At 42.7% G+C, this 26,547-nt stretch overlaps 1 protein-coding gene across 1 annotated transcript in view; it reads right to left on the minus strand.

Annotated features, from left to right (window-relative positions):
• LOC124550210 (solute carrier organic anion transporter family member 74D-like) overlaps positions 1 to 26,547 on the minus strand; it is a 262,534-nt gene that overhangs the window by 130,774 nt on the left and 105,213 nt on the right. Inside the window, exons 5-6 of the mRNA XM_047125295.1 lie at positions 23,159 to 23,368; positions 3,735 to 3,875 (exon numbers count right to left, since the gene is read on the minus strand). Coding sequence (XP_046981251.1) covers positions 3,735 to 3,875; positions 23,159 to 23,368 — 351 coding nt within the window. The remainder of the gene's footprint in view (positions 1 to 3,734; positions 3,876 to 23,158; positions 23,369 to 26,547) is intronic.

A 26,547-nucleotide genomic window follows, 5' to 3' on the forward strand; every position in this document is an offset into this window, starting at 1 on the left:
CGTAGTAAACAGTGGACCTAGGGAAGCTTAGGAGCGTGGAAATCTCACCTACAGACGTATGACACAAGTGGTATCCAATCACATGACCGCATTCGAAGTCCGTGAGTTCCGCGGAGCACCCCATTATGCGGTCTCACAATGTCTAATGACTACTGAGGTCACCGATATGGAGTACCTGGCAGTAGGTGGCAGTACAATGCACCTGATATGAAGAACGTATGTTTTGGGGGATGTCCGGATGCTTTTGATCACATAGTGTATGTGTGTGAAGGGCTTTTTCGGATTATGAAATTACATAACTCACGATTATGTGGCAAAATGGGTGACGAAAATCTGCAACACTACCTGCGTCTGTCCATACGCCGGCACTTTGTGCCAGATGTAGATTTTATTATGTTTCCAGTGCGCCAAAAAAGTTATTAAACTGAAAGTTTGTTTTGTTTGAGATCTATGCCGCTGAGAAATATGAAATCTGTACTAAGTCGCATGTGAGACGTATCACGTTGCCACTTGATGCAGCGCGTTCGCAGTTTCCTCCTCTTTCCATTCAGACAGCGTGGGGTAACAGGGGAATTGTGCACGCAGGGGAGAGAGATTAGGACGTGTATCACAGCACAGCACACGTACAGAACTTTTGGCTGTTTCTGATCTAAACGAACTTGTGGCCTTTAGGTTCTTGTATTTGGTTGTATACAAAATTGTCGAGTTTTTTGAATTGTTGTGTGTCGAGAAAAAGTTAATCTACTTTTTTCGCTGAGCTGTTTCCAAAGATTTCTGTCGTTTTCAAAATTTGTTGTGGGAGGAATCCATGTGCGGCAACGTCATCAACGCATCAGTCCCTTCTGTTCATACCTTCAGCCATATGTGTGAATAACTAAGGTGGTTCACGCCACTTTCATAATATACAGGGTGTTCGGAAATTCCCGTTACAAACTTCTAGGACTTGTAGAGCGGAATGAGTACATAATATTTTGAATCGGAATCCCCGTCCAGAAACGTACCGTTTCCGTTATGCGACAGCTTCAATTCAGATGTGTAGTGCGTCTACGTCTGCTGAGAGAAAGGGGAAGTCTCTTAGTTGCTTGTCCTTGTATGAAGTAGTGTAGACAGTATGACGTGTAGCACTTGTTGTGGGACCGTATGTAAAGTTTAATCTATGAGATCCTGTTGAGACATAGGAAGATCTACTGGCGCGAGATCTGGCCGGTGCACTGTAGAATCGAAGAGACGCCATGTGGGATGGCGAGTGTACACCATAACATGCTTCGTAGGTACAATGTCTGTTTCAACGTCGGTGGTTGTCACATCGAGCCGCTGTTGTAATGCATCACTATTGTTCTGTACGCACGGTATGCTGGGTCCTCTTTTGTTTTGGAATAACATAAACAAGTAGGGTTTAAGAGTTAATCCATACAAATGAGCTTACGTGATAAATGGGTGTTTTGTTACGTCTTCTTTCGAACTTTTGCTTAATAATTGTACTGTGTCACGCATTGTTCAGTTCCTCAAGCAGAAAAGGAAGGATTAAACAACTCTAGTGAAACCGTCTTAGAACGGGAACAGAACTTTCGAAACATGGGTTTCTTATTCAAAATTTTATTTACTCTCTCCCCTTTAGAAATATGTATCGCAAATCTTCGAACACCTTGCATATATATTGGTCTATTTCATTATCACCTCAAGACTGAACATGCAGCCTAAAATCCAGACCAACAGCCTGGGCGTAGCTCAGCTTTCTTACTTTGCAAAATTTCTGCCGTTACTGGATTCTACATTGCATCTTACATGTAGCATCCGTTAGATTTTTTTTTGTATGTTGTTGATGCGTTCATAAGGTTTCTTGATGTGTGATGATGTGTTTACCTATGATACTAGACTACAAAATACACTACTGGCCATTAAAATTGCTACACCAAGAAGAAATGCAGATGATAAACGGGCATTCATTGGACAAATATATTATACTAGTACTGACATGTGATTACATTTTCACGCGATTTGGATGCATAGATCCTGAGAAATCAGTACCCAGAACAACCACCTCTGGCCGTAATAACGGCCTTGATACGCCTGAGCATTGAGTCAAACAGAACTTGGGTGGCGTGTACAGGTACAGCTGCCCATACAGCTTCAACACGATACCACAGTTCATCAAGAGTAGTGACTGGCGTATCATAACGAGCCAGTTGCTCGGCCGCCATTGACCAGACGTTTTCAGTTGGTGAGAGATCTGGAGAATGTGCCGGCCAGGTCAGCAGTCGAACATTCTCTGTATCCAGAAAGGCCCATACAGGACCTGTAACATGCGGTCGTGCATTATCCTGCTGAAATGTAGGGTTTCGCAGGGATCGATTGAAGGGTAAAACCACGGATCATAACACATCTGAAATGGCCAATGGCACCCCATACCATCACGCCGGGTGATACGCCAGTATGACGATGACGAATACACGCTTCCAATGTGCGTTCACCGCGATATCGCCAAACCCGGATGTGACCATCATGATGCTGTAAACAGAACGTGGATTCATCCGAAAAAATGACGTTTTGCCATTCGTGCACCCAGGTTCGTCGTTGAGTACACCATCGCAAGCGCTGCTGTCTGTGATGCAGCGTCAAGGGTAACCGCAGCTATGGTCTCAGACCTGATAGTCCATGCTGCTGCAAACGTCGTCGAACTGTTCGTGCAGATGGTTGTTGTCTTGCAAACGTCCCCATCTGCTGACTCAGGGATCGAGACGTGGCTGCAGGATCCGTTACAGCTATGCGGATAAGATGCCTGTCATCTCGACTGCTAGTGATACGATGAGATTGGGATCCAGCACGGCATTCCGTATTACCCTCCTGAACCCACCGATTCCGTATTTTGCTGACAGTCATTGGATCTCGACCAACGCGAGCAGCAATGTCGCGATACGATAAACCGCAATCGCGATAGGCTACAATCCGACCTTTATCAAAGTCGGAAACGTGATGGTGCGCATTTCTCCTCCTTACACGAGGCATCACAACAACGTTTCACCAGGCAGCGCCGGCCAACTGCTGTTTGTGTATGAGAAATCGGTTGGAAACTTTCCTCATGTCAGCACGTTGTAAGTGTCGCCACCGGCGCCAGCCTTGTGTGAATGCTCTGAAAAGCTAATCATTTATATATCGCAGCATCGTCTTCCTGTCGGTTAAATTTCACGTCTGTAGCACGTCATCTTCGTGGTGTAGCAAATTTAATGGCCAGTAGTGTATATATCATTTCATAGTACGATTTTCAGCGATCTCCTATAATGTTCAATCTTAAATTTCTTTCCATGATCTCTGATCACCTTGTGAATGTGGTGTAAAGCAAGGCCAGCCCAGTATATAGCACAAAGGGTAATAATAGTGGCATAAAGAAGTCGAGATGAATCATCCAGTTTTCACTAATGTCTTGGAAGCAATAAGCGTTACCTAAAATGAGACTGTATTTATGAACGCAATATTATTGTACAATGTAAATCTTAATTACAAGGCAACCGTCGTATGAAGGATTCAAAACCTGTAGTAAGAAAAATCTATTCCACTGCAACGAAACAGTTAATGAGGACGTGGTTCTATAACTGTTCGCAGTTGATTCCACTCATGGGGAAGGGCAATGCAGAGGACTGGAATACCGCTTGGTTTGTGCTGACGGACTGCGGTCGATGTGCGTACGTACAGCATGCTTAGTTGGAGGGAAGAAGTGCGGCTGCTCGGCTACTCACCCAGCCACCAGGCGCCGATCCAGCGCGGGTCGTCGTTGTCGATGACGGGCGTCAGTCCTGGTGCGACGTACAGCCGCAGGGCGTACGAGGCCACCACGAACCCGAAGGTGGGGCCCAGCATGCGCAGGCACTGCGACACGGCTGGCACGAACAAACGAAAATTCCCTGTTAGGTTCGAATCTGTAGATCAGTTCAAAAGCGTTAAACACCTCCTACATTTTCTTTTCTTATCTGAGGCCAAAGAAATATTTGCCCACGTGAGTGTGGAAGTTCAATTTGTCCATATTGTTTGAAATTGGCTGAGGTCTGAAACTCTTTTACAAAATTTTTGAAATAACACTTTTACACACCAGTTGATTATCGCAAAGGAGAAAACAGCAAACAGCCACTGTTAACAATGCTATGTTTTTGTAAATATAGCGCTGTTACCGGTTACGAACAGTCAGGTTCATCTTCCGACAGATTTTCGCATTGAGACTACATTTGTTTAGTTATTATTTACAATTGTTTACTTCCCTTGTGGCGAAAGTTTCTTTGGGTGGTGGGCCATACAGAAAAAAGACACCTGTGATAAACGGCCTATTTAACTGTAAAAAGTAAAATAGTTTGGCACCAACAGCTGGAAGGATCCGAAGTGCAGGTTCAGCCACATGATTCGAAAGGTTTTGGCTATACTCGCGCCTGCAGATATTATTCACTCGCGAAGTATGAGAGCCGTATGCAGAAGCGTATCTGGTTAGTGTAGTCGACTATAATGTGTGTGTGTGTGTGTGTGTGTGTGTGTGTGTGTGTGTGTGTGTGTGTATGTTCAGAGTAGGACCATGTTCATGTTGGAGATATAAAATATCGATAAATCTTGGGGATTTTGCATTCGTTTAAATTTGGCAAGCTTTCGTCGTTGTTTCTGCAACAGTGTCCTGACCCGTTTTTTGCACCATGGGGAATCAGCTCCGTTATTTGTAATTTGTTTGGTATAAATTTCCCAATTGCTGTCAATACCATTTCTTTGAATTCAAGCCACATCTGGTCTACACTGACGCGGTTAATTTGAAAGGAGTGGAGATTGTCTCTTAGGAACGTGTCTAGTGAATTTTTATCTGGTTTTTGGAACAGACATATTTCTCGTTTATTTTTGATGGATTTGGGAGTTACGATATTTAGTTTCACTACGATAACCCTATGTTCACTAATCCCTGTATCCGTCCTGATACTCGTTACTAGCTCAGGATTATTTATTGCTGAGAGGGCAAGTGTGTTTTCACAACCATTTACATTGGACAGGGCTTTTATATTCAAGAAGGCTTTTATGTTCGAGTGCGCTCATGAACTAATTACTCAAAATAATTTTCAGTGAATGAATTTAGCGCATCTTCGGATGATGTTTTATTGGTACATTCGTGTTTAAACATGTATATTCACCAACACGTCGAGGGTAAATTACAGTTAGCATTAATTATAATTGTGTGAGTCAGATACGTGTTTAAAATTAAACTTAGTTTTCTTTGAATTTTGCAGCAGTTGTATCATCTGAGTTGGGAGGTCGGTAAGAGGGTCCAATTATTATTTTATTCCGGTTTCTAAGAACGATCTCTACCCATACTAACACACAGGAACTATCTCCTTCAATTTCGCTACAAGATAAATTACTTTCAACACCAACAAACACGACACCACCAATTGTACTTAGCCTATCCTTTCTCAAAACTGTTAGAGCCTTCGCAAGAATTTTGGCTGAACTTATCTCCAGCTTCATCGAGCTTTCAGTGCCTATAACTATTTGACCATTAACTGCTTTCTATCAGCGCATTCAGGTCTGGTACTTCCCCAACACAGCTACGACAGTTTACAACGGTTATGCCGATGGTTCCTGGATCTACGTTCTTCCTCTGTTCGATCTGCACCCTTTGAGACTGAAGCCTTTTATTTGTTTTCCAGGGACCTTCTAACCTACAAATCCACCCAGTCCACGCCACACAGACTCCGCTATGCGTGTAGCTGCCTCCTGCGTGTAATGGACTCCTGACCTATTTAGCGAATCTCTAAACTCCACCATCCTATGGTGCACGACGAGGAATCTGCAGCCTACACGATCACAGAACCGTCTGGCTCTTTGATTCAGACCCTCCACTGTGCTCTGTACCAGAGGTCCGCAATCTGCCCTGACGAGTATGCTGCAAATGGTGAGTTCTGTTTTCATCTCGCAAGCAAGTCTGGCTGCCTTTACCTCATCAGATAGCCGCTCGAAACCAGAGGTGACCTCTCCCGATCCAAAGTGACACATATCATTGGCACCGACGTAGCCATCACCTACAGCTGGCTGCACCCTGTGCTCTTCATGGCAACTGGAAGGTCCTATTCCATGTCTGTAATGACTCCACCCGTTATTCACATGGAGTGCACACTGGCTTTCTTTCCCTCCTTGACATCCATGTCGCTAAGGTGCCCCACAATGCGTGTAACATTGTAGCTCCCAACTACCAATAACCCCACCCTCTGTGACTGCCCAGTTCTTGCATGCTGAGAGGTTTTCTCTGAAAGAGGACAAACGAGTGCATCTGGCCGAGGGACATTGTCAGACGCAGATGAGACGTGAACCTGAATCCTTAGGCAACCTCGCACTTGACCACAGGTGAGAGCTAAACCTCAGGTGAGCAGTAACTTGGCTTGCTAGCTCTGCAGACCGATCGGCGGACTCAAGCGTCGTGCTGGACGTTCGTTGGGCCCCTACGGCCGATCCACAACAGTGGTGTCCATCCACTGCAGCCTCAAGCTTTGTAAACGAAGCCATCACAGCCTGGAGCTGAGAGTGAAGTGTCACCAGCTCAGCTTGCATCCGACACACAGTAATCACAGTTCACATCCATACTTAAGACCGTGGAAAGCTGCACTACACGAACAAACAAACGACTGTCGACAAGCGCAATGGAAGTCTGCTGCAGACAATGACGAAACGCAAAATTGGTCTAGTAAATTAAATTAACACGCAGAGATTCGAAAACTAAACTACCAAAGCACACAGGTGAGACTAAATAATTCGCTCCTGATTTGGAACTTGTAAAATATTACAAAATCAGTTAATTTCTGGCACAAACAAAAACGCAAGAACTGGGTCTATTAAATATTAAATTAAGAAGCAGAAATTCAAAACCTAAACTATTAAAGTTAACAGATGAAACTACATAATTTGCTCCTGCTAAGGAACTCGTAAAATGTAGCAAAATCGGTTACTTCCCTGTTGGGGCTGTTTCTCGGCCGGCAGCTGCTGCCAGACTGTTAAAGTTTGCAAAAACACGGTCAGAGTTAGAGCCTTTAGTGATTAGCTCGTGTGTTGTGTGCTCCGGTCGCTAGAGTTGAATTTTGTTTCTTTTTTACCGAAGCAAGGGTTTTTGAATAGTTTAACCCCAAAGTTTGCACAGAGTGAACATACAGCGTGTAGGTTGCTTGTTAATGAGCAAGACGAACAATTCTCTGCAAAATAAACCTTGTTTTACGTGATTTTCAAATATCATCGAAATTATTATATTCGGTGAGAAAGTTTTGATTGGCCCTTACCCCCTTTGCAGCACGACCATTTGCTATAGTGGAGACGCAAGTTTTCTTACTTTTCGTTATCTAGTTCCGTGTGATTAGTTATAGAATAATGCAGGGTCATTCCTCTTTTTGTCTGGATTTGTAACTTCCACGTTAGAACTTTTCAGATCATTCATGTTGGCGTTCCCCCTCAACTTCGTGTAAGCCTGACTTATAGAAATTAGGGCTGTATGAGTTTCATGGTTAATCTAACGTTAGGTCTTGCATTCCATGTGGGTTATTAAAAATTGTAGTAAATTCACAGTTTTGATCAGAGTTGTCTTTCAAATGTCTCCCGTCTTGCACATATGCTCTAAATGTTTCCCCGAAAGCAATAGATTTTAAGTCAATTCCTAATCATATTCTGTGCATAATGAACGTCTCTGGGCAGTGGATATCATCACCATGCAGTCGAGCTGTGTTTAACAGTTGTGTAATTTAATATAAGGGCCTTGATAAAGTGTGAGAAGTATTCCAGACTGTCGACATTGCACACATGGCTGCTGAGAGTGCAAGGAGAGTTACATTAATTACTAACTTCTTCATTTCGATACCTCAGGGTAGCATCACTCGTCTATGATACAGTATATGTCAGGTTGCGTTAGTTTCATGGATAATAACTGGCACTACTCCTGGGTTACTTACTTCGCGTAGAGTGAGGTAAGAGTGAAACAGGAGTAATAGTTAGTGTGTATTCCATTTCTCCTGGCATATTTCAAAAAGAGTAGCGACTATTGGACTCGAAAGTCCCTGCAGACCTGAAATAGAAATTTTTGCATCTTTTCCTTGTACTGTACTTTTTAAAGGGAGTGTTTCATTTGTCTTCTTTGCATTTTAATGCAATGCTGCACTCGTCTTTGCACTGAGTTACTAATTCATACAAACAGCTCATGAGTGCACAATTCGCAGTTCCAGTTCTTCAATCGTATCAAATGGTTCAAATGGCTCTGAGCACTATGGGACTTAACATCTGAGGTCATGAGTCCCCTAGAACTTAGAACGACTTAAACCTAACTAACCTAAGGACATCACACACATCCATGCCCGAGGCAGGATTCGAACCTGCGACCGTAGCGGTCGCGCGGTTCCAGACTGAAGCGCCTTTAACCGCGTGGCCACACTGGCCGGCCTTCAATCGTATCAACGGCAGTGCTATACACTTCACTGATGGGATGGCTCCAGGCAGAAAAATCCCTGGACTGAGATCAGATGAGCTGTGAGACAAAAGTGTAGGCCCTGCTCGACCCATCCATCTTAGATAGTTTGGGAGTGGTTAAACGCCACACATCAGCAGCAGAATGTGCTCCAACATATTTCTACCACATTCCTCTACCTTGGGCCACGGATAAAATTTGAGGCAAGGTAGATGGGGACTTAACTAACATGATTACATTTCAAATACATTTGTGCTAACTAGGGTTCTATTTCATACTCAGCCACTGTCGTCCCGTAATCACACAATCAGCTGTCTCGCAATCGCCTCTTTGTGGACTCACGTGTACTGGAATGTCTTTACTTCTGTTTCCGGATAGTTACACCCGTGTAAGCTTTCGATATTAACTGTGTGTGATACATTCTCTGTCTGAACAGAAAACGAAAGTTATCTCATTGAAACAAATCTTGCCTGCGACATCAGAATATGGTTTCAGTATTTACAGTGTAAGTAATGAAAATTTGAGTATGATGTAGATGCAGTTAATATTTTGATGTAATTGTTTTGCAATATTTACTCCGCACTTTTGATCGCTACGGCATCTTTTCCTATGTTTGTGAGATGATAACTATATAACTTCGAGTGCACTGCAAAATTTGAATGACTGTTGTCGTATTCCTCCCCGCCACATTACCATTCCTAATATGGAGCAGGGAACCCGCCGGCATTCAAAACAACTTCCACTCGGTCCAAATGGTTCAAATGGCTCTGAGCACTATGGGATTAACATCTGATGTCATCACTCCCCTAGAACTTAGAACTACTTAAACCTAACTAACCTAAGAACATCACACACATCCATGCCCGAGGTAGGATTCGAACCTGCGACCGTAGCGGTCGCGCGGTTCCAGACTGAAGCGCCTAAAACCGCTCGGCCACACCGGCTGGCCCTTCCACTCATCTCGGAATGGATAAATACAGGTGCTGTATAATTTTTAGGTGTATCTTATACCATTCCACTTACAAAATAGTGGCAAGTCCAGATAAAGATGATGGAGGTGAATAGCGATCAGGTACCCTTCTCTTCAAAGTAGAACACAAAGTTTCAGTAATACCGAGATGTGACTGTGGTGACCGAAGGAGATGCGACAGTTCATCCTCGTGCTGACAAAACTAATTCTGGATTATGCGAGCTGTGTGAATAGGGGCCCTGTTGCCTTCGAAGACAGCATGACCATTGGGGAACACCAAGGTACCATGGTATTGACCCCATGAGGCAAAATTGTCACATTAGCCTCGACAGTAACGCGACCCCGCAGAGTATCCATGGCGCCCATGGAATACAACGATATGGCTGCTTGAATCATTACCGAACCCCCGCTACTTTTCACTCCTGGAACGTAAGCTTGGCCAGATGTTGGTAACAGTGTGATACGAGGCTCATCGACCAAAGGACTCTCTTCCATTGATCCACAGTCCAGGTTTTATGACTTCTGTTTTCCTGTTACGGGCCTTTCCATCACAGATGAATGGCTTTAGAATTCCAGTTCACCCTGCAGTTCCCTGCTTATGGCGCTTCCTTCGTGTTGTTTTGGTGCTGGCAGTATTCACGACTGCAAAATTGAATTCTGCAGTGACTTCTGCAGTTGTAGTCTTCTTATTTTTTGTCACAGTACTCTTCAATGAGGGTGCGTCATGACTGCTTAACACAAACTTTCATGCACGTTGTGACTTATCGGATATGTGTCCCACTTTCTCTTTCTGCGCCTCTTAAAGTGAAAGGTTCCGAGTTCCACTTTGATTAGGCATTCACGTTAAACTAAGGGTCCTCTTATAACTGGTAAATCAGTTAGAAAGTCCGAGGACGGCAGTAACATACCACCTCCTACAGTGCCATACCTACTAAAACACTGATTTGTTGAAATCAGACTTCTGGTTTATGACAGCTATAAATTTTACATAAAGATGTCAACATTGAGTAAAGGCTACTTGGCTACAATCCAGGAGCGAATAAAATTAAATATTAAATGTGTAAATTCACTGGATGCGGCGCACGGTATACTAACGTTGTTACTTTCAGAGGTTTACCGCCGTACGCTTTCTTTGAGACACTTAAGCATTATAGACGAGCACACAGGGACAAAGCCCCTGCGATTGCGTCGTAAGGCAGTCCAGGAAAATTATCTGGAACAAACAGTCCGGAACTACTCACATGTTGTCAGTCTGGTATAAACAGAACGACATCAAAGTACAAGCGCCCCGCCTGGGGTGATAAATTCAAGCGTAGTCTTGCGGTTGTATCAAAGCGTTCGTCTTCACAATGCTTTTGAGGAACAGCCTACATTGATACCACCATAGCGGAACTTACAACTGCCGCTCTCTATATGTCGCTCAATTATCAAGGCAATCTTCACTGGTGTGACGAACACGCTTTGAATACACTTTGCACAGTATTCTAGCATATGCTGATCTATGCCACAGCGCGACAGATTTTTCGGGCAGTGGTGATTCTCATAAATACACCACAGATACTGAAAGGGATGCTTGCAAAAATAAAACAAACCAGATGCCTTCAAATTTTAAAAGTTGTGTTTCGTGGAACGATCAAACAAAAAATCTGTCAGTGTGTTATCGATACAACCCACCGCCTACAGAGAGTGTATTTCGGGTAATGTCTTTGACATCACTGATTTATGAAGGATGTGAAAGACTGACATGAAACATAAGAAATCAATTCTCAGCTGTGTAAAAGTCGTTAACAAGGACCGATGGGTTTTCACAACGTGTAAACCGTTGTTAGCGATGTTTCTGATTTGGCAGTCGTCGTACTAAATACGTGAACAGCATTAAAGCTGTTCCCGTGATACTAGTAAAATCATAAGATAAAAAACTAAGAAAATTGCAAGTGGAGTTGCTACAACAGCTGGTAAACTGTACTTGGTATATACATTCTTCATTAACTTTGAGAAAACACAGCATAGGAACCAACGAAATGATAAATGTAGTAGGAGTTAATGTGAAATTGAATCCTAAACATTTCTCACTTTAAATACTAACCAAAAAGGAAATGAAAAATCAGAAGAAAATACGGATGGAAAAACTTAAAATCCAAACTTAATCAAGGCTACTAAACGCGAATAGCCAGTAACAAAAGACATCATTCATCATTCTTTACCGAAGCAGTCAGTTCAGCTGTTGAGAATGCTTTGGTCTCGTGGTGTTATTTATTTCCTTTTTCTCTTTGAGGGTAAGTGATTTTCTGTTTATGATTCTGAATTAAGTGAACTTTTTTGTATGTTTAAGAGGACTTTTCCTCATTCCAGCCCCTCCAGGACGTCCAGGGTTCAATCAGCCTGCTATTATGTGAGTGCCAGCGAACTTTCCCGGAGGTACAATTCTGCTGGGGTGACGGGCCCGCCACCTCCTCCTAGTGCCGTGGGGAAGAAACGTTACACTCTGTCTGCTATTAGGCCAATAGGCGGGTCACAGGCTTGCGCCACAGACTTTTAGACTTTTTACTTTATTGGATTTTGAAGTTAAGTATTCTGTTTATTGTTCCCCATACTGCTTGAAATTTGTGCAGCTCTTCATCTATATTTTTATCATAATCACACGTTGTGTCACAGTTGATATGTTTGGAATGTGACCTTTTTCAGTTGCTTCGTTCTTATTATTTTCGACGATAATGGGTGTTATTGAAAGCTATGGTCGTACTCCACAGAAAGAGTTCGTAGCGCACGACTCCTTCTCCGTTCCGCCTGCTGTGGATAGGAAGGCATATTTATGCGGTGTAGTGTTTATTTTGGTTTAGTGTTCATATATGAGGCGTTTCCTATCGCCAAGAATAATCTTGGGTACGAATAAGCGATGTTGTTCGCGATTTCAGTGCCGACAAAAGAACAGATGCTTGATTTTTATAGTTTTTATTTAAAGTAGACTTTCTAACCTTGTCTGCAAAATGTGAATTTCATATGCTGTTAATTCAACGTCACTACTAATATTTCTGGCTGAATATTGCAGATCACTGTGGACTAAACTTTTCAGAAAGTTTTTTGAGAGCTCGCAGCCCTTGCTGGACGTGGAGAATCGTTCCCTCCAAAATGTTGCCCTTTGAAACAACGGAATCATTTTCTTACTTTGAGATTTCCATTATCTCCAATTCATTTCCTCTCGAAGTCACTAACAGTTCAAGCCACTTTCCGTGTTTTACGGATTTCCAGCATGTTGAAATTTGGAAGGGTCAATAACTTGAGATACTGTTTAAATATGAAAACAGCTGTTTTTTCCTGTTCTGTTAAACTCAAAAAGAAGTACTTGTTTTTTCACTTGAAAGTAGCATACAGTTTCTCTAAATATGCATAATTTCAGGAGCATTTACAAGCAATGCACTTCATTTGACGAATGACAGAAGGCAGACAATTTCCTCGAAAAGTATTGTTGTGGTAGCGAACGAAACCGTTACGAAATCTTGCATTAATCTAATAATTAAATAAACTTAAGTGATCGATTGATTAGACAATGTCACCAATTTCGATGACACTCAAAGAGGATGGTGCAAGAAAGCAGTTGCTCAGCACGACTAAAACTCATTTCTCAGAGACATCTTGTAGCCTGCCGTCACCTGCATCTCAGACACGTTTTCGATCAGCTTTGCATTGCCTCGCAACTTCTGGAAAGCCGCATTTCTCTCAACTTTCTGCAAACCTATCCCGTCGTGTTCATCAAAACGAGAAAAAAGTATTACTCACTTAAATTTCAGGTGGACGAAAAAAATGTTCAAATGTGTGTGAAATGTTATGGGACTTAACTGCTAAGGTCATCAGTCCCCAAGCTTACACATTACTTAACCTCACTTATCCTAAGGACAAACGACAAACACATACACTCATGCCCGAGGGAGGACTCGAACCTCAGCCGGGACCAGCCGCACAGTCCATGACTGGAGCGCATCAGACCGCTCGGCTAATCCCGCGCGGCAGGTTGACGAAAGGAGGATTGTTAGATGATAGTTTTTGTCACAACCGTCATGTACCGTAATTAAATTCTAGTAAATTGATAAGTCCAGCCAATCTAAATTAGGCCCAAGTTATAAACTAAAGTAAAAGTATGTGAAAATTAATGTTATTGACTGCCACATCCAATTTCTATGTTTCCATATTAAATTCTTCTTCTGAGGATCTGACTATATGTAGTTGGGAATCTTGTTGAGTACTGGTTGAGAAGAGGAGGTTGAGCCGGGACAAACACTGGCAGGGAAAGGAGGAGCGTAGGTGCAAGGTCCGGAACTGTATACGGTATGCGGGCTAAACTCCACCAAAGAAGCACCGTCTGTGTTGTGACCTAAACGACGGAAAGCCATTGTATCGTGTTTTAGCGCGGGCAGTTTTCCTACGTCAGACAAAAGGACCACAAAGAAATAATAAGGGATAGTATCACCACAACATCCTGCCCTCTGCAGGAAGCCAGCAATCTGGGAAACGCCAGATTCAGTGCAGTACACAGAAAGAAATCTCTGAATTGATGTGAGATGAGAGGCCATCCGTGTTTAAGGTCACGGGAATCACATCCTTCAGACTGACGCCACGTTAATTCCATTGTTGTTGACTCTGTTAAAACATAGTAAGAGCATCTGACATTGCATGATATCAATAAATTATAGAATGGCTGAAGAGAAAGTGTTGTATGTACGTAGAGAACGAATGGTTGGCTAAAACAGAAGATAGGATAGTTGCTGGGAGTCAGGAGCTGCTTGTTTCTTAACCCTAACAGTAAAAACTCACACGATTGGTTAATTGTTTTTAAAATGAGTATGGCAGGAAGACTGATTCGCTGTTAGAACGGATCTGATTGGTCGGAACTCAGATGAATCACTCATTAGTGCTCAGCGTCACGCACAAGTAAAAATTTTGTGTTGTTCTTTGCATAAGTTAGTTTAAAAAGTGAGTAAGTCTAGGGACCGATGACCTTAGCAGCTGGGTCCCTTCGGAATTCACACACATTTGACCCAAATAATTTTACACCAATAAATCTTATTAAAAATACATAACCTTTAGCCAGAACTGGGCTCTGAATGTATTATCTGAACACAGCCAAACGAGAAATGAACTCAGGAAACAACGTGTCGTAGCAAATGATGATATTCGATAACACCAAGAGATGCTTTAAAGAAAAAAAAAGTTTCTGATCCTAAGCACTAAATATCGGCCATTAACATCGCCTTTATCTGTTGTATTACAAAATGTTTTAACTTCACTTGCTCATAAATCACGAAAAATCGATAAAGTACATTGACCTTCTGATTCAACTTAGTGCCCGTGTAAGAATGTTACCGTGAGTCTGCTTCCAAGCCAAGCAAGAAAAACGTTCTCTCGATACACGATGCACGTGCCCTGTGCACTCAATATGCGGGTCCATTAGCCATCGGAACCGGGCAAGGTGTGGTCTCACTGTCGTCCTCCTTCGACCGATATGCGAAGCTGATCGGTCCACGGGAAAAATTCTTCTGCCACAGGGAGTTCAGCGCTGCTCGTCCAGTCCGTGGAGCTTCCTCCCAGAACTTGCGGCCGCTGCGAACATTACTCGGCGAAGGTTCGAGTCCTCCCTCGGTCATGGGTGTGTATGTTTGTCCTTAGGATAATTTATGTTAAGTTCAAAAAATGGTTCAAATGGCTCTGAGCACTATGGGACTTAACATCTTTGGTCATCAGTCCCCTAAAACTTAGAACTACTTAAACCTAAGGACATCACACACATCCATGCCCGAGGCAGGATTCGAACCTGCGACCGTAGCGGTCGCGCGGCTCCGGACTGAGAGCCTAGAACCGCGAGACCACCGCGGCCGGCTAGGTTAAGTAGTGTGTAAGCTTAGGGACTGATGACCTTAGCAGTTAAGTCCCATAAGATTTCACACACAATTGAACATTTTGAACATTACTCCAGCGGCGCACATACGCCGTTGTGTACTCACTATGCAGGAATTCAAATCCGCGGGAAATGGTGACAGAAGTGAACCGCCACAGTTTCATTTAGTAGTTTGATGAATCTCTCTATTTTACCATCTTGCGAATTATAGCACCCACGTTTCACATTCGTTAGAGCGACCCCTGTTTTGTAAAGTACATTCACCAAATTATCCGTTCCGCGACGCCTGCAGTTAAATTCACGTCACGTATGGGGAGCGAGTTTATTATCGGTGAAGGGTAAGATCACTCGACACAACACATTCTGACATACACAGGGATATGACAATGACTCAGCAGTAACCTCACAATGTACAAACAAACACCGTCCGAACAGGGCTATAAAGGCCTAACGATACGGACCTGTTGCCGTGTCATCGCCAACCCTTAGGCGTCACCAGATGCGGATACGGAGGGGCGTGTGGTCAGCACGCCGCTCTCCCGGCCATTATGTTTTCGTGACTGGTGCCGTTAGTTCTCAATCAAGTAGCTCCTCAGTTGGCCTCACAAGAGCTGAGTGCACCCCGCTTGCTAACAGCACTCGGCAGACCCGGGCAGTGACCCATCCAACTGTCATCCAAGCCCGACAGCGCTTAATTTCGGTGATCTCACGGGAAGCGGAGTTACCACTGAGGCAAGCCGTTGGCTAACCTCACATTGTGTACGGGGAAAAATGGCTAAGATAAACTCACTTAGTTGTTTCTGTTTCATCCTGTTTTAACTTGCTACTGAACTACATAATGTTCGCGTAGTTTCGTTAGTTGTCACACACTTTATTGTGGGTCTTACCGATTAATCTGAGACTAGGTAGTAACTTTGCAGCTTTTATTTTCGACGTACTGCCTCCTTAGCGGTTTAGTTTCCATTCTAAATTGGCGACAAATGTTCGCTTTTCCGTATACGCCCAGTATTGATCATCTGATGCCCTGCGGTATGCGGATACAACTGAGTTTAAGATTATGCGCTTGTAATAGAGGACAAATGTAATGGTTATGTGCCGACCTCGGGGAAGATCAGTTTGGATTCCGTAGAAATGTTGGAAAACGTGAGGCAATACTGAGCTTACGACTTATCTTAGAAGAAAGATTAAGGAAAGGCAAACCTACGTTTCTAGCATTTGTAGACTTAGAGAAAACTTTTGACTGGATACTCTCTTTCAAATTCTGAAGGTGGCAGAGGTAAAATATAGGGAGCGAAAGGCTATTTACAAATTGTACAGAAAGCAGATGGTAGTTATAAGAGCCGAGGGACATGAAAGGGAAGCAGTGATTGGGAAGGGAGTGAGACAGGGTTGTAGCCTCTCCCCGATGCTATTCAATCTGTATATTGAGCAAGCAGTATAGGAAACAAAAGAAGAGTTCGGAGTAGATATTAAAATCCATGGAGAAGAAATAAAAACTTTGAGGTTCGCCGATGACATTGTAATTCTGTCAGAGACAGCAAAGGACTTGGAAGAGTAGTTGAACGGAATGGACAGTGTCTTGAAAGGATGATATAAGATGAACATCAACAAAAGCAAAACGAGGATAATGGAATGTAGTCGAATTAAGTCGGGTGATGCTGAGGGAATTAGATTAGGAAATGAGATACTTAAAGTAGTAAAGCAGTTTTGCTATTTGGGGAGCAAAATAACTGATGATGGTCGAAGTAGAGAGGATATAAAATACAGACTGGCAATGGCAAGGAAAGCGTTTCTGAAGAAGAGAAATTTGTTAACATCGAGTATAGATTTAAATGTCAGGAAGTCGTTTCTGAAAGTATTTGTGTAGAGTGTAGCCATGAATGGAAGTGAAACGTGGGCGATAAATAGTTTAGACAAGAAGAGAATAGAAGCTTTCGAAATGTGGTGCTACAGAAGAATGCTGAAGATTAGATGGGTAGATCAGATAACTAATGAGGAGGTATTGAATAGGATAGGGGAGAAGAGGAGTTTGTCGCACAACTTGACTAGAAGAAGGGATCGGTTGGTAGGACATGTTCTGAGGCATCAAGGGATCACCAATTTAGTACTCGAGGGCAGTGTGGAGGCTAAAAATCGTAGAGGGAGACCAAGAGATGAATACACTAAGCAGATTGAGAAGGATGTAGGCTGCAGTAGGTACTCGGAGATAAATAAGCTTGCACAGGAAGAGTAGCATGGAGAGCTGCATCAAACCAGTCTCAGGACTGAAGACCACAACAACAACAACAACAATAACAACATGTGTTTATGCCTTGATGTTCAGCTGAAGGTGTGTTACAATTCCGCGAACTCAGTCGTGAGCCCGACAAAAAGGTTTTTCATACAGCTGAAGCAGTTTTATGATTTCCAAGAGAAATTGAAAGAAACTCGAGGAGCTAATAGGGTGCTGCCAAGAAGTCAGCGAGAGAGAACGGCGTGGACAGAAGGCAGTGATTACGAGAACACAGAGGACGTCATGTGATCCCGACTTTCGCCTAAAGGAAGAAAGTGGAGCAAGGCTGCACTTCTGAGTAGCCACCATAATGAATGAAAGTATAATTTTACGTTTGTGTATGCTGCAGAATGACTGGCAATCGTAAAAACTTACTAAGTGCTGTGGAGTAAGACAGTTATCGTGAATATAATTTCTGTTATATACTGGTGTGCTACGTAGTTAAAGAACAAAGAGGGCAGCTCTGTGGTGTTATTCGTACGTAATTAATTTTAACACGCCTGAGTAACGAAAAGTCAAGTTGAGATTCGTTGCATTACAGCAAATGAGTTGCTCGATGCCCTTAAAGAGGTTACAGAGATTACTAATGTTGGCAGAGTACTATTTAAAGAACAAATTCCTAAGAAGGTACTGGCAGCGTAGTTATAACGTTAATTGAATGAGCAGTTGCACAGTTTGAGTCCCCTGGATTTTTTTCAAAACGATCCAATCTTGTAATTAATCTGGGCAGCGATCTTGTGATTCCTTTCCGGAGAAAAGATAAACATTCTAAATACTAAAGTTCAGTTACAATTGAGTGACGGCAAATCGCAGTATCCAACGTAATTGTCTAGAATACCACTACAGAAAGCGCATTGGAAGAAGTTCTATATGTCCTAAGAGTTAAGAAGTCATCAACAAGTGAAAAACTTATGTACTTTCAGAATAATGCCGGCGTTATGAAAGTACAGCCAAAATCAAGAAAAGATTGGGACGTTTACGGATTCATCGCAGCTGATACGGACAGACACTCTTATGAAGCAGTTTTGAACAGGTTTCCGGGAAAGTGTGTTGAGCAGCTAGTTCGACAGCCCACTTGTAACTGAAATATTTTACACCTTGTAGCTACAAAAAGGGCTCACATTGACGACAGTGTCAGTATAGAGACAGGGATTTAGAATACGACGATCGTTACTGAAATTAGTAAATCCATCAAGAGGGCTAGGAGAATATTTTTACTACGAAGGACAGATAAACAGTTGTTCTTAGCCAACATGCACAATCAATGGACATCATTTATTTTCAATATGAGGAATTATCGGCAAAGTTTAAACTGACTGTAAATCGCACTTGGGAGAAGTATGTGCCTAACAAGTGAATTAAGGACGGAAAAATGGTTCAAATGGCTCTGAGCACTATGGGACTCAACTGCTGTGGTCATAAGTCCCCTAGAACTTAGAACTACTTAAACCTAACTAACCTAAGGACAGCACACAACACCCAGCCATCACGAGGCAGAGAAAATCCCTGACCCCGCCGGGAATCGAACCCGGGAACCCGGGCGTGGGAAGCGAGAACGCTACCGCACGACCACGAGATGCGGGCGAGGACGGAAAAGACTCACCATTGTTTAATATCAAAATTTGGAACATACTGGCGAAGTACGGACGTTGCACTCTCGATTAAAAAAAGAACGCGCAAATGTTGACTGCAAAAGAAAGTAAAAATTCGTGCGTCACTAAAAAGATAGATGTCTGAATAACTTCCACTGACATACCTTAGACTGTGTGGCTATAGAAGATAGCAAAAGCAAAGCTAAGTTTTAAATTTCGCTTTTAGGAAATTATACACGCAGGAGGATTGCACAAACATGCTGTCGATTGACCATCGCACAGGCTCGTGTGTGGAGGACGTAGTAATAGGCATCCCTGGCTTAGAGAAGCAAATGAAAGGGATGAAAACATATAAGTCGCCTCTTCCACACGGATTTCAATTTCGGTTTTAAGGGGCTCCGGTAAGGCTCAAAATCATGAAAAGTTCAAATTTTACTTTTTTGCGTTTTCTGAATCTGCAGACTATTACCTTTGAACAGATATGTAATTTATTCAATTCCGAAGACTACAACAATTTTTAAATTTTTTTTTAAATGTGTTCTACATGGGCGTGACCCACTGTGGCGCTGTTAAACTGCTGTCAAATGGTGTTATTATTAACGTCCGTGTTCATCAGGTACATTTTAGTGATGTGAGGTAAAGTATGTGTTGTGGCTAACCTGTGATGGTTCAATGTATATCGCTGGTGTGATTGTCGATTGTTTCATGTTTATTTACTCTGTCGTTATCTCGAAAATATTCGTAATTAATTCTGTTTCTTGAGTCTCTGTTTTGTTGAAGTATAATAATGAGTAAAAGTAAAGTTATTAGAAATCCTCTGAAGGCTTTTAAGAAAAGGAGAAATGTTGGAAAGCCAAAGGTATGTGTTATTACTGTAAACAATAAAGACGATAACCAAGTGAGTGAACCTAACCTCTCAGGTACACCTGCCCACAGCAGTCAAAGTGGGAAAGAAAATACTTCACAGAAGAAGCTTGGTTCAATGAGTGAAATCTATGAATGTTTTATGGGCGAATCGGATGTGAACGAAATATTTGATATGTCGGTTCTCAAAGGAATTTTTTCAAACTGTGTAAGATGTATTCATTGTAGTGAAGTTGGTCTGGAACTCTCCATAATAATGCACGTAGGACTTGCTAGTGAAATACAACTGAAATGTGATAAGTGTTCATACATGACCACCTTTTGGAACAGTGTTGCAGTAACTGCAACTGAAGAAAATGGTAGCAAAATCTACGAACACAACAACGAGCGATGCTTGCTTTAGACAAGGAACGCCTTCGGGCTGCAGACAGGGCTGTAAAGAGTCTAGAAATACAAGCAAGAGTAAACAGGAGGAGTAACAAGAGGAAGCTGGAGGAGGAGTTTGCAGAGGATGAAGATAATCCATCCTATGGACCTGGAATGCACTAAAAAGTTAATCCAATCTTTGTCGCTCGATTCCCAAAACTTTTATTTTCTCATACCAATTACATGTTTTCTAAGGATCTTCCAAACATATTTGTTTCAAACTTTCAGTAAATGTTACACAGTACCTTCTGCATAATTTAACACAGCCTTTTTCCAAAAAACTGTATATTTTTGAATATATAAAAAAATTGCAAAAAAATGTTGTGAATTTTCATTACAATTGAAAAAAATCATCTTTAATAACTGAACTAAAATTTTATAAAATCCCTGTGTTAAGTTGTAGCCCATATTCCAAGAAATAATCTGTAAAAGGTTCAACTTCCTACCTCAAATACTTTGTGAGGAAAGATGTAATTTATAAGCGTTATTTTAACATTGCAAGTATAGGGCGTTCCGGAGCCCCTTAAAGGGAGTACACTGCGGCATTGGTCCCTTACTTATCTTGCATTTATAATGAGTTAGATGGAAGCTAACAGGCATATTCCACATTTCTAAATTTCCGGAAGACGTCTGACGCAGTTCCCCACTGCAGGATGTTAACGAACGTCCGAGCATACGGATTGGGTTCCCAGGTATGTGAGTGGCTCGAAGACTTATTAAGTAATAGAACTCAATACGTTGTCCTCCTCGGCGACTGTTCATCAGAGAGAAGGGTGTCGTCAGGAGTGGCCCAGGTAAGTGTGAAACGTTCGCTCTTACTCGCTCCATATACAGAAATGATCTGACGGACAGTGAGAAGCCGCCTGCAGCTGTTGGATGATGATCTGCAGCTGTTGGCTGATGACGCCGTGGTGTACGGGAAGGTGTCGTTGGGTGACTGTAGGAAGATACAGGATGACGTAAACAGAGCTTCTATTTGGTGTGACAAATGACAGCTTGCTCTGAATACAAGAAAATGCAATTAATGCATACGAATAGGAAAAACAATCTCGTAATGTTCGAATACAGCGTTAGTAGTGTGCTGCTCTCCACTGTCACGTCGATCAAATATATAGGCGTAGCGTTGCAAAGCGACATTTAATGGAACGAGCACATAAGGACGGTAGTAGGGAAGGTGAATGGGCGACATTGGTTCGCTGGGAGAATTTAGGGGAAGTGTAGCTCATCTACAAAGGAGAGAGTGAATATAACAGTATTGCGACCCATTCTTGATTATTTGAACGTAACATTTATAGTAAATAACGTTATCCATAAGTATTGATTTTGTTGCAAGATTTTCTTTCTGTAGGTGGTTAATGTATACGTTGGCAATTTTAACTCCTGAACCGATTGCAGTATCTTTATGCTGCATGTCAATTTTATTATTAAACGTGAATAATAATAGTTTAATACCAGTCCAAGCAGGTCCCTGAATTCAAAAATTTCTCGCAATGATCGGTTTTTATATTTCATAATGTTCGATCTGATGGTTCTGAGTAATTCAGGGATGGGTACGTTTATATAAAGATTTATAATGTCACACGATACTAAATGAGCTGAATGGGGATGTCGATGTTTTCAATTTCTTCTATTAGTAACAGACTGTATTTTAATTACTGGTTTTAGGTCTATGTATATGTCTTGACTAACATCTGATTAAGTTTGTGTGAGATATGGAACCTGGGCTTATTCCGAGGTTCAAAATGGCCTGACTGGGCAACTTTATTTGCATATTTCTGGCTGTAATCTTAGCTTAGGTGCCCAATGATTGATGGTAGTGCTACACCTATTGTTAGAGTCAGCAAGAAGTGTGCGTTTTTTGGCTGTAGTTTGAGTTGTGTCTTAACTACCTTTATATGGACATAATATTTCAGTGAGACTATTCTCAGTGAAAAATGAAATTTTAGAAAGCAACGACATAAATTTCTTCAAAAATTTCTCCAATGTCGAATGCTTATTTTATAAAAAATTTTTAGGGTTGCTGTGTAATCAAGAAACACGAAATATTCATAGTATTTAATAGGTGCCGCGACATATGTATGTTTATACAGAAAACTTTTATCTTTACTGTTTGAACTATCTTAGCTATTGAAATTAGTTTATCATAGCAGTTAAGAGTCTCTCAAGTGATGTAAACATCTTAATATGGATGTGTTAAGTGATGACCTATTTTTACTATGCTCTTTGTGACAGTCAACTTTCCAACAAAAGTTTATGATGTGTGTAAAAACTAATGAAATGTCTTAAACATATAATTGACTTAAGGTACACAATAAGTTAAATTAATTTTCTGCAGAGGGTTATATTTCATTACATAACTTCACTGGCACACCCAGCAAATGAACCTCATCACACTTCAGATTAATGTAATGTACATATAACCGAAAATCAAGTGTTACCAAAATACGCTATCCTAATAAATATTAGTAACAGTTAGCTGAAGCAGTAGAAATTATTTCATAAATTTAGAATACAGATCCATATAACATGGATAAATTCAATACTTCATGGTAGTGGCGGGCTACTTGGCAGTTGCATGGTTGACTGTGACGTAAACATCACAGCTTGCTTCTGTACAGACACCCTGCGATCCCTACCATCCAAGTAATCCATGTAGCAGCAGCAGTGGATTGATGCACACACTTACCAAGCAATATGGGCGCCTTGTCCTTCCGGGTGTTGTCGTCCATGTAGGCGAGCCCCAGGGTGAAGTATAGCGAGTTGCCCGCGCCCAGCACGACGTGGGAGATGAAGAAGATGGCGGAGGGTGCGGAGGAGGCGCCGCCCCCAGCAGAGCAGTCCTCGGTGTCGGGCGCGCTGCCGCACACCGCTGTCACCGCCGCCGCGGCCGACGCGGCTGCCAACCAAACCACGTGTAACGGCTTCCCTTGTCTGGCATTGACTCCCCAGCACAACCTCACACTCGTATACACTGCTGTTGTATATACACTACTGCCATTAAAATTGTTACACGAAGAAGAAACGCAGATGATAAACGGATATTAATTGGACAAATATATTATAGTAGAACTGACATGTGATTACATTTTCAGGCAGTTTGGGTGCATAGATCCTGAGAAATCAGTACCCAGAACAACCACATCTGGCCGTAATAACGGCATCGATACGCCTGGACATCGAGTCATACAGAGCTTGGATGGCGTGTACAGCTACAGCTGTCCATGCAGCTTCAACACGATACCACAGTTCATCAAGAGTAGTGACTGGCGTATTGTGACGAGCCAGTTGCTCGGCCGCCACTGACCAGACGTTTTCAGTTGGTGAGAGATCTGGAGAATGTCCCGGCCAGGGCAGCAGTCGAACATTTTCTGTATCCAGAAAGGCCCGTACAGGACCTGCAACATGCTGTCGTGCATTATCCTGCTGAAATGTAGGGTTTCGCAGTGGTCAAATGATGGGTAGAGCCACGGGTCGTAACACATCTGAAATGTAACGTCCACTGTTCAAAGTGCCGTCAGTGCGAACAATAGGTGACCGAGACGTGTAACCAATGGCAACCCATACCATCACGCTGGGTGATACGCCAGTATGGCGATAACGAATATACGCTTGCAATGTGTGTTCACCGCGATGTCGCCAAACCCGGATGCGACCATCATGATGCTGTAAACAGAACCTAGATTCACCCGAAAAAAGTGACGTTTTGCCATTCGTGCACCCAGGTTCGTCATTGAGTACACCATCGCAGGCGCTCCTGTCTGTGATGCAACGTCAACGGTAACCGCAACCATGGTCTCCAAGCTGGTAGTCCATGCGCCTGCAACCGTCGTCGAACTGTCCGTGAAGATGGTTGTTGTCTTGCAAACGTCCCCATCTGTTGACTCAGGGATCTAGACGTGGCTGCACGATCCGTTGCAGCCATGAGGACAAGATGCCTGTCATCTCGACTGCTAGTGATACGAGGCCGAGGGGATCCAGCACGGCCTTCTGTATTACCCTCCTGGACACATCGATTCCATATTCTGCTAACAGTCATTGGATCTCGACCAATGCGAGCAGCAATGTCGCGATACGATAAACCGCAATCACGATAGGCTACAATCCGACCTTTATCGAAGTCGGAAACGTGATGGTACGCATTTCTTCTCCTTACACGAGGCATCACAACAACGTTTCACCAGGCAACGCCGGTCAACTGCTGTTTGTGTATGAGAAATCGGTTGGAAAGTTTCCTCATATCAGCACGTTGTAGATATCGCCACCGGCGCCAACCTTGTGTAAATGCTCTGAAAAGCTAATCATTTGCATATCACAGCAGCTTATTCTTGTCAGTTAAATTTCGACTCTGTAGCACGTCATTTTCGTGGTATACGAGGTGCGACGATAAAGTAATGAGACTGATTTCTTTGCAAGATTTTGCAGCCCTGCAGGCTAGCGTAGGCTCAATATCTTTGACCTGGGTCTATAATCTGCTTCTAGTCCAAGCGGCACATCGATGCAACTGCCCAGTCGTGATGCTGTAATAAGTTAACACGTGCTTGTGTCTCTCGTCACGGAAATGGAACCGCATAATATTGCGCAATGGTATGCCATTTATTTTTGCGTTAAATTGGATGAAAACGCGACGACAACTTACTGTAAGCTTCAGAATGCTTTTGGAGAGGAGGTTGTGTCAAGAGCTCAAGTTTTTTCGTTGGCATAAAATGTTTAGTGAAGGCAGAACGAATGTTGAAGATGAAGACCGCAGTGGACGGCCATCAATCTCACGGACGGATGTCAATTTGGCCAGGATGCGTGAACTCGTTCAATCTGATCGAAGATTATGTGAAAATGATTGCAGAAGAACTGAACATCAATCGAGAAACAGTTCGTCTGATAATAAATGAAGATCTTGGTATGAGAAAGATTTGTGCAAAGATGGACCCCAAAAATCTCACACCACAACAGCGAGAAACACGGAAAAATGTGGCAGCCGATCTGTTAGAGCAAACGGAAATCAATCCATAGTTGTTGAGCCGTGTTATCACTAGTGATGAAAGTCGGTATTTTCAGTATGATCCAGAGACAAAACGTCCGCCCCAGTAGCTGAGTGGTCAGCGTGACGGATTGCCGTCCTCTGGGCCCGGGTTCGATTCCCGGCTGGGTCGGAGATTTTCTCCGCTCAGGGACTGGGTGTTGTGTTGTGTTCATCATCATTTCATCCCCATCCGGCGTGCAGGTCGCCCAATGTGGCGCCGAATGTAATAAGACCTGCGATATGGCGGCCGGACCTGCCCCGCGAGGGGCCTCCCGGCCAATGACGCCAAACGCTCATTTCCATTTCCAGAGACAAAACGCCAAAGTTCGCAATGGTGATCAAATGGATCACCCAGACTAAAAAAAGCTGGCATGTCAAAGTCAAAAGTGAAATGCATGCTTGTGTGCTTCTTTGATTCCAAGGGAATTGTTCATAAAGAGTGGGGGTGCCAACCCGGACAAACAGTTATCCAATATTACTACAAAGAAATTTTAGAAAGACTTTGTAAAGGAGTTCTTCGTGTCCATGCCAACATTGCCGATAATTGGAGTCTGCATCAGGATAATGCGCCATCCCATACTGCTCTGTCAGTACAGAAATTTTTAACCTCAAAACAAATTTCAGTACTGCCACAACCACGTTATTCACCAGACATCGCTCCGTGCGACTTTTTTCTATTTCCAAGAGTTAAAACGGCGGTCAAGGGATACCATTTTCAAACAACACGAGATGTCCAAAAAACTGTGACGTGGGTCTTGAAGGATATTACAGAAGATGAGTTCCAGAAATGTTACCATCAATGGCAGAAGCGCTGGAAAAATTGTGTGCAATCAGAAGCGAACTACTTCGAAGGAGACAAGACTAAACTTGACTAAAATGGTAAGCAACATTTTTTTTCACATCAGTCTCATTACTTTATTGTCGTACCTCATAATTTGGGATCTGCTCCCAAACCCATAGACCAACTGCAAGCAAATCTAGCACAGAAACATCAGGCCTATTATCAGCACTGTGGGGTTTATAACTTCCTAATCGCAGTAGGAGTGGAGATATGGGCA

Source organism: Schistocerca americana, chromosome 1 (assembly GCF_021461395.2).
Source record: "Schistocerca americana isolate TAMUIC-IGC-003095 chromosome 1, iqSchAmer2.1, whole genome shotgun sequence".
Taxonomy (NCBI): Eukaryota; Metazoa; Arthropoda; class Insecta; order Orthoptera; family Acrididae; genus Schistocerca; species Schistocerca americana.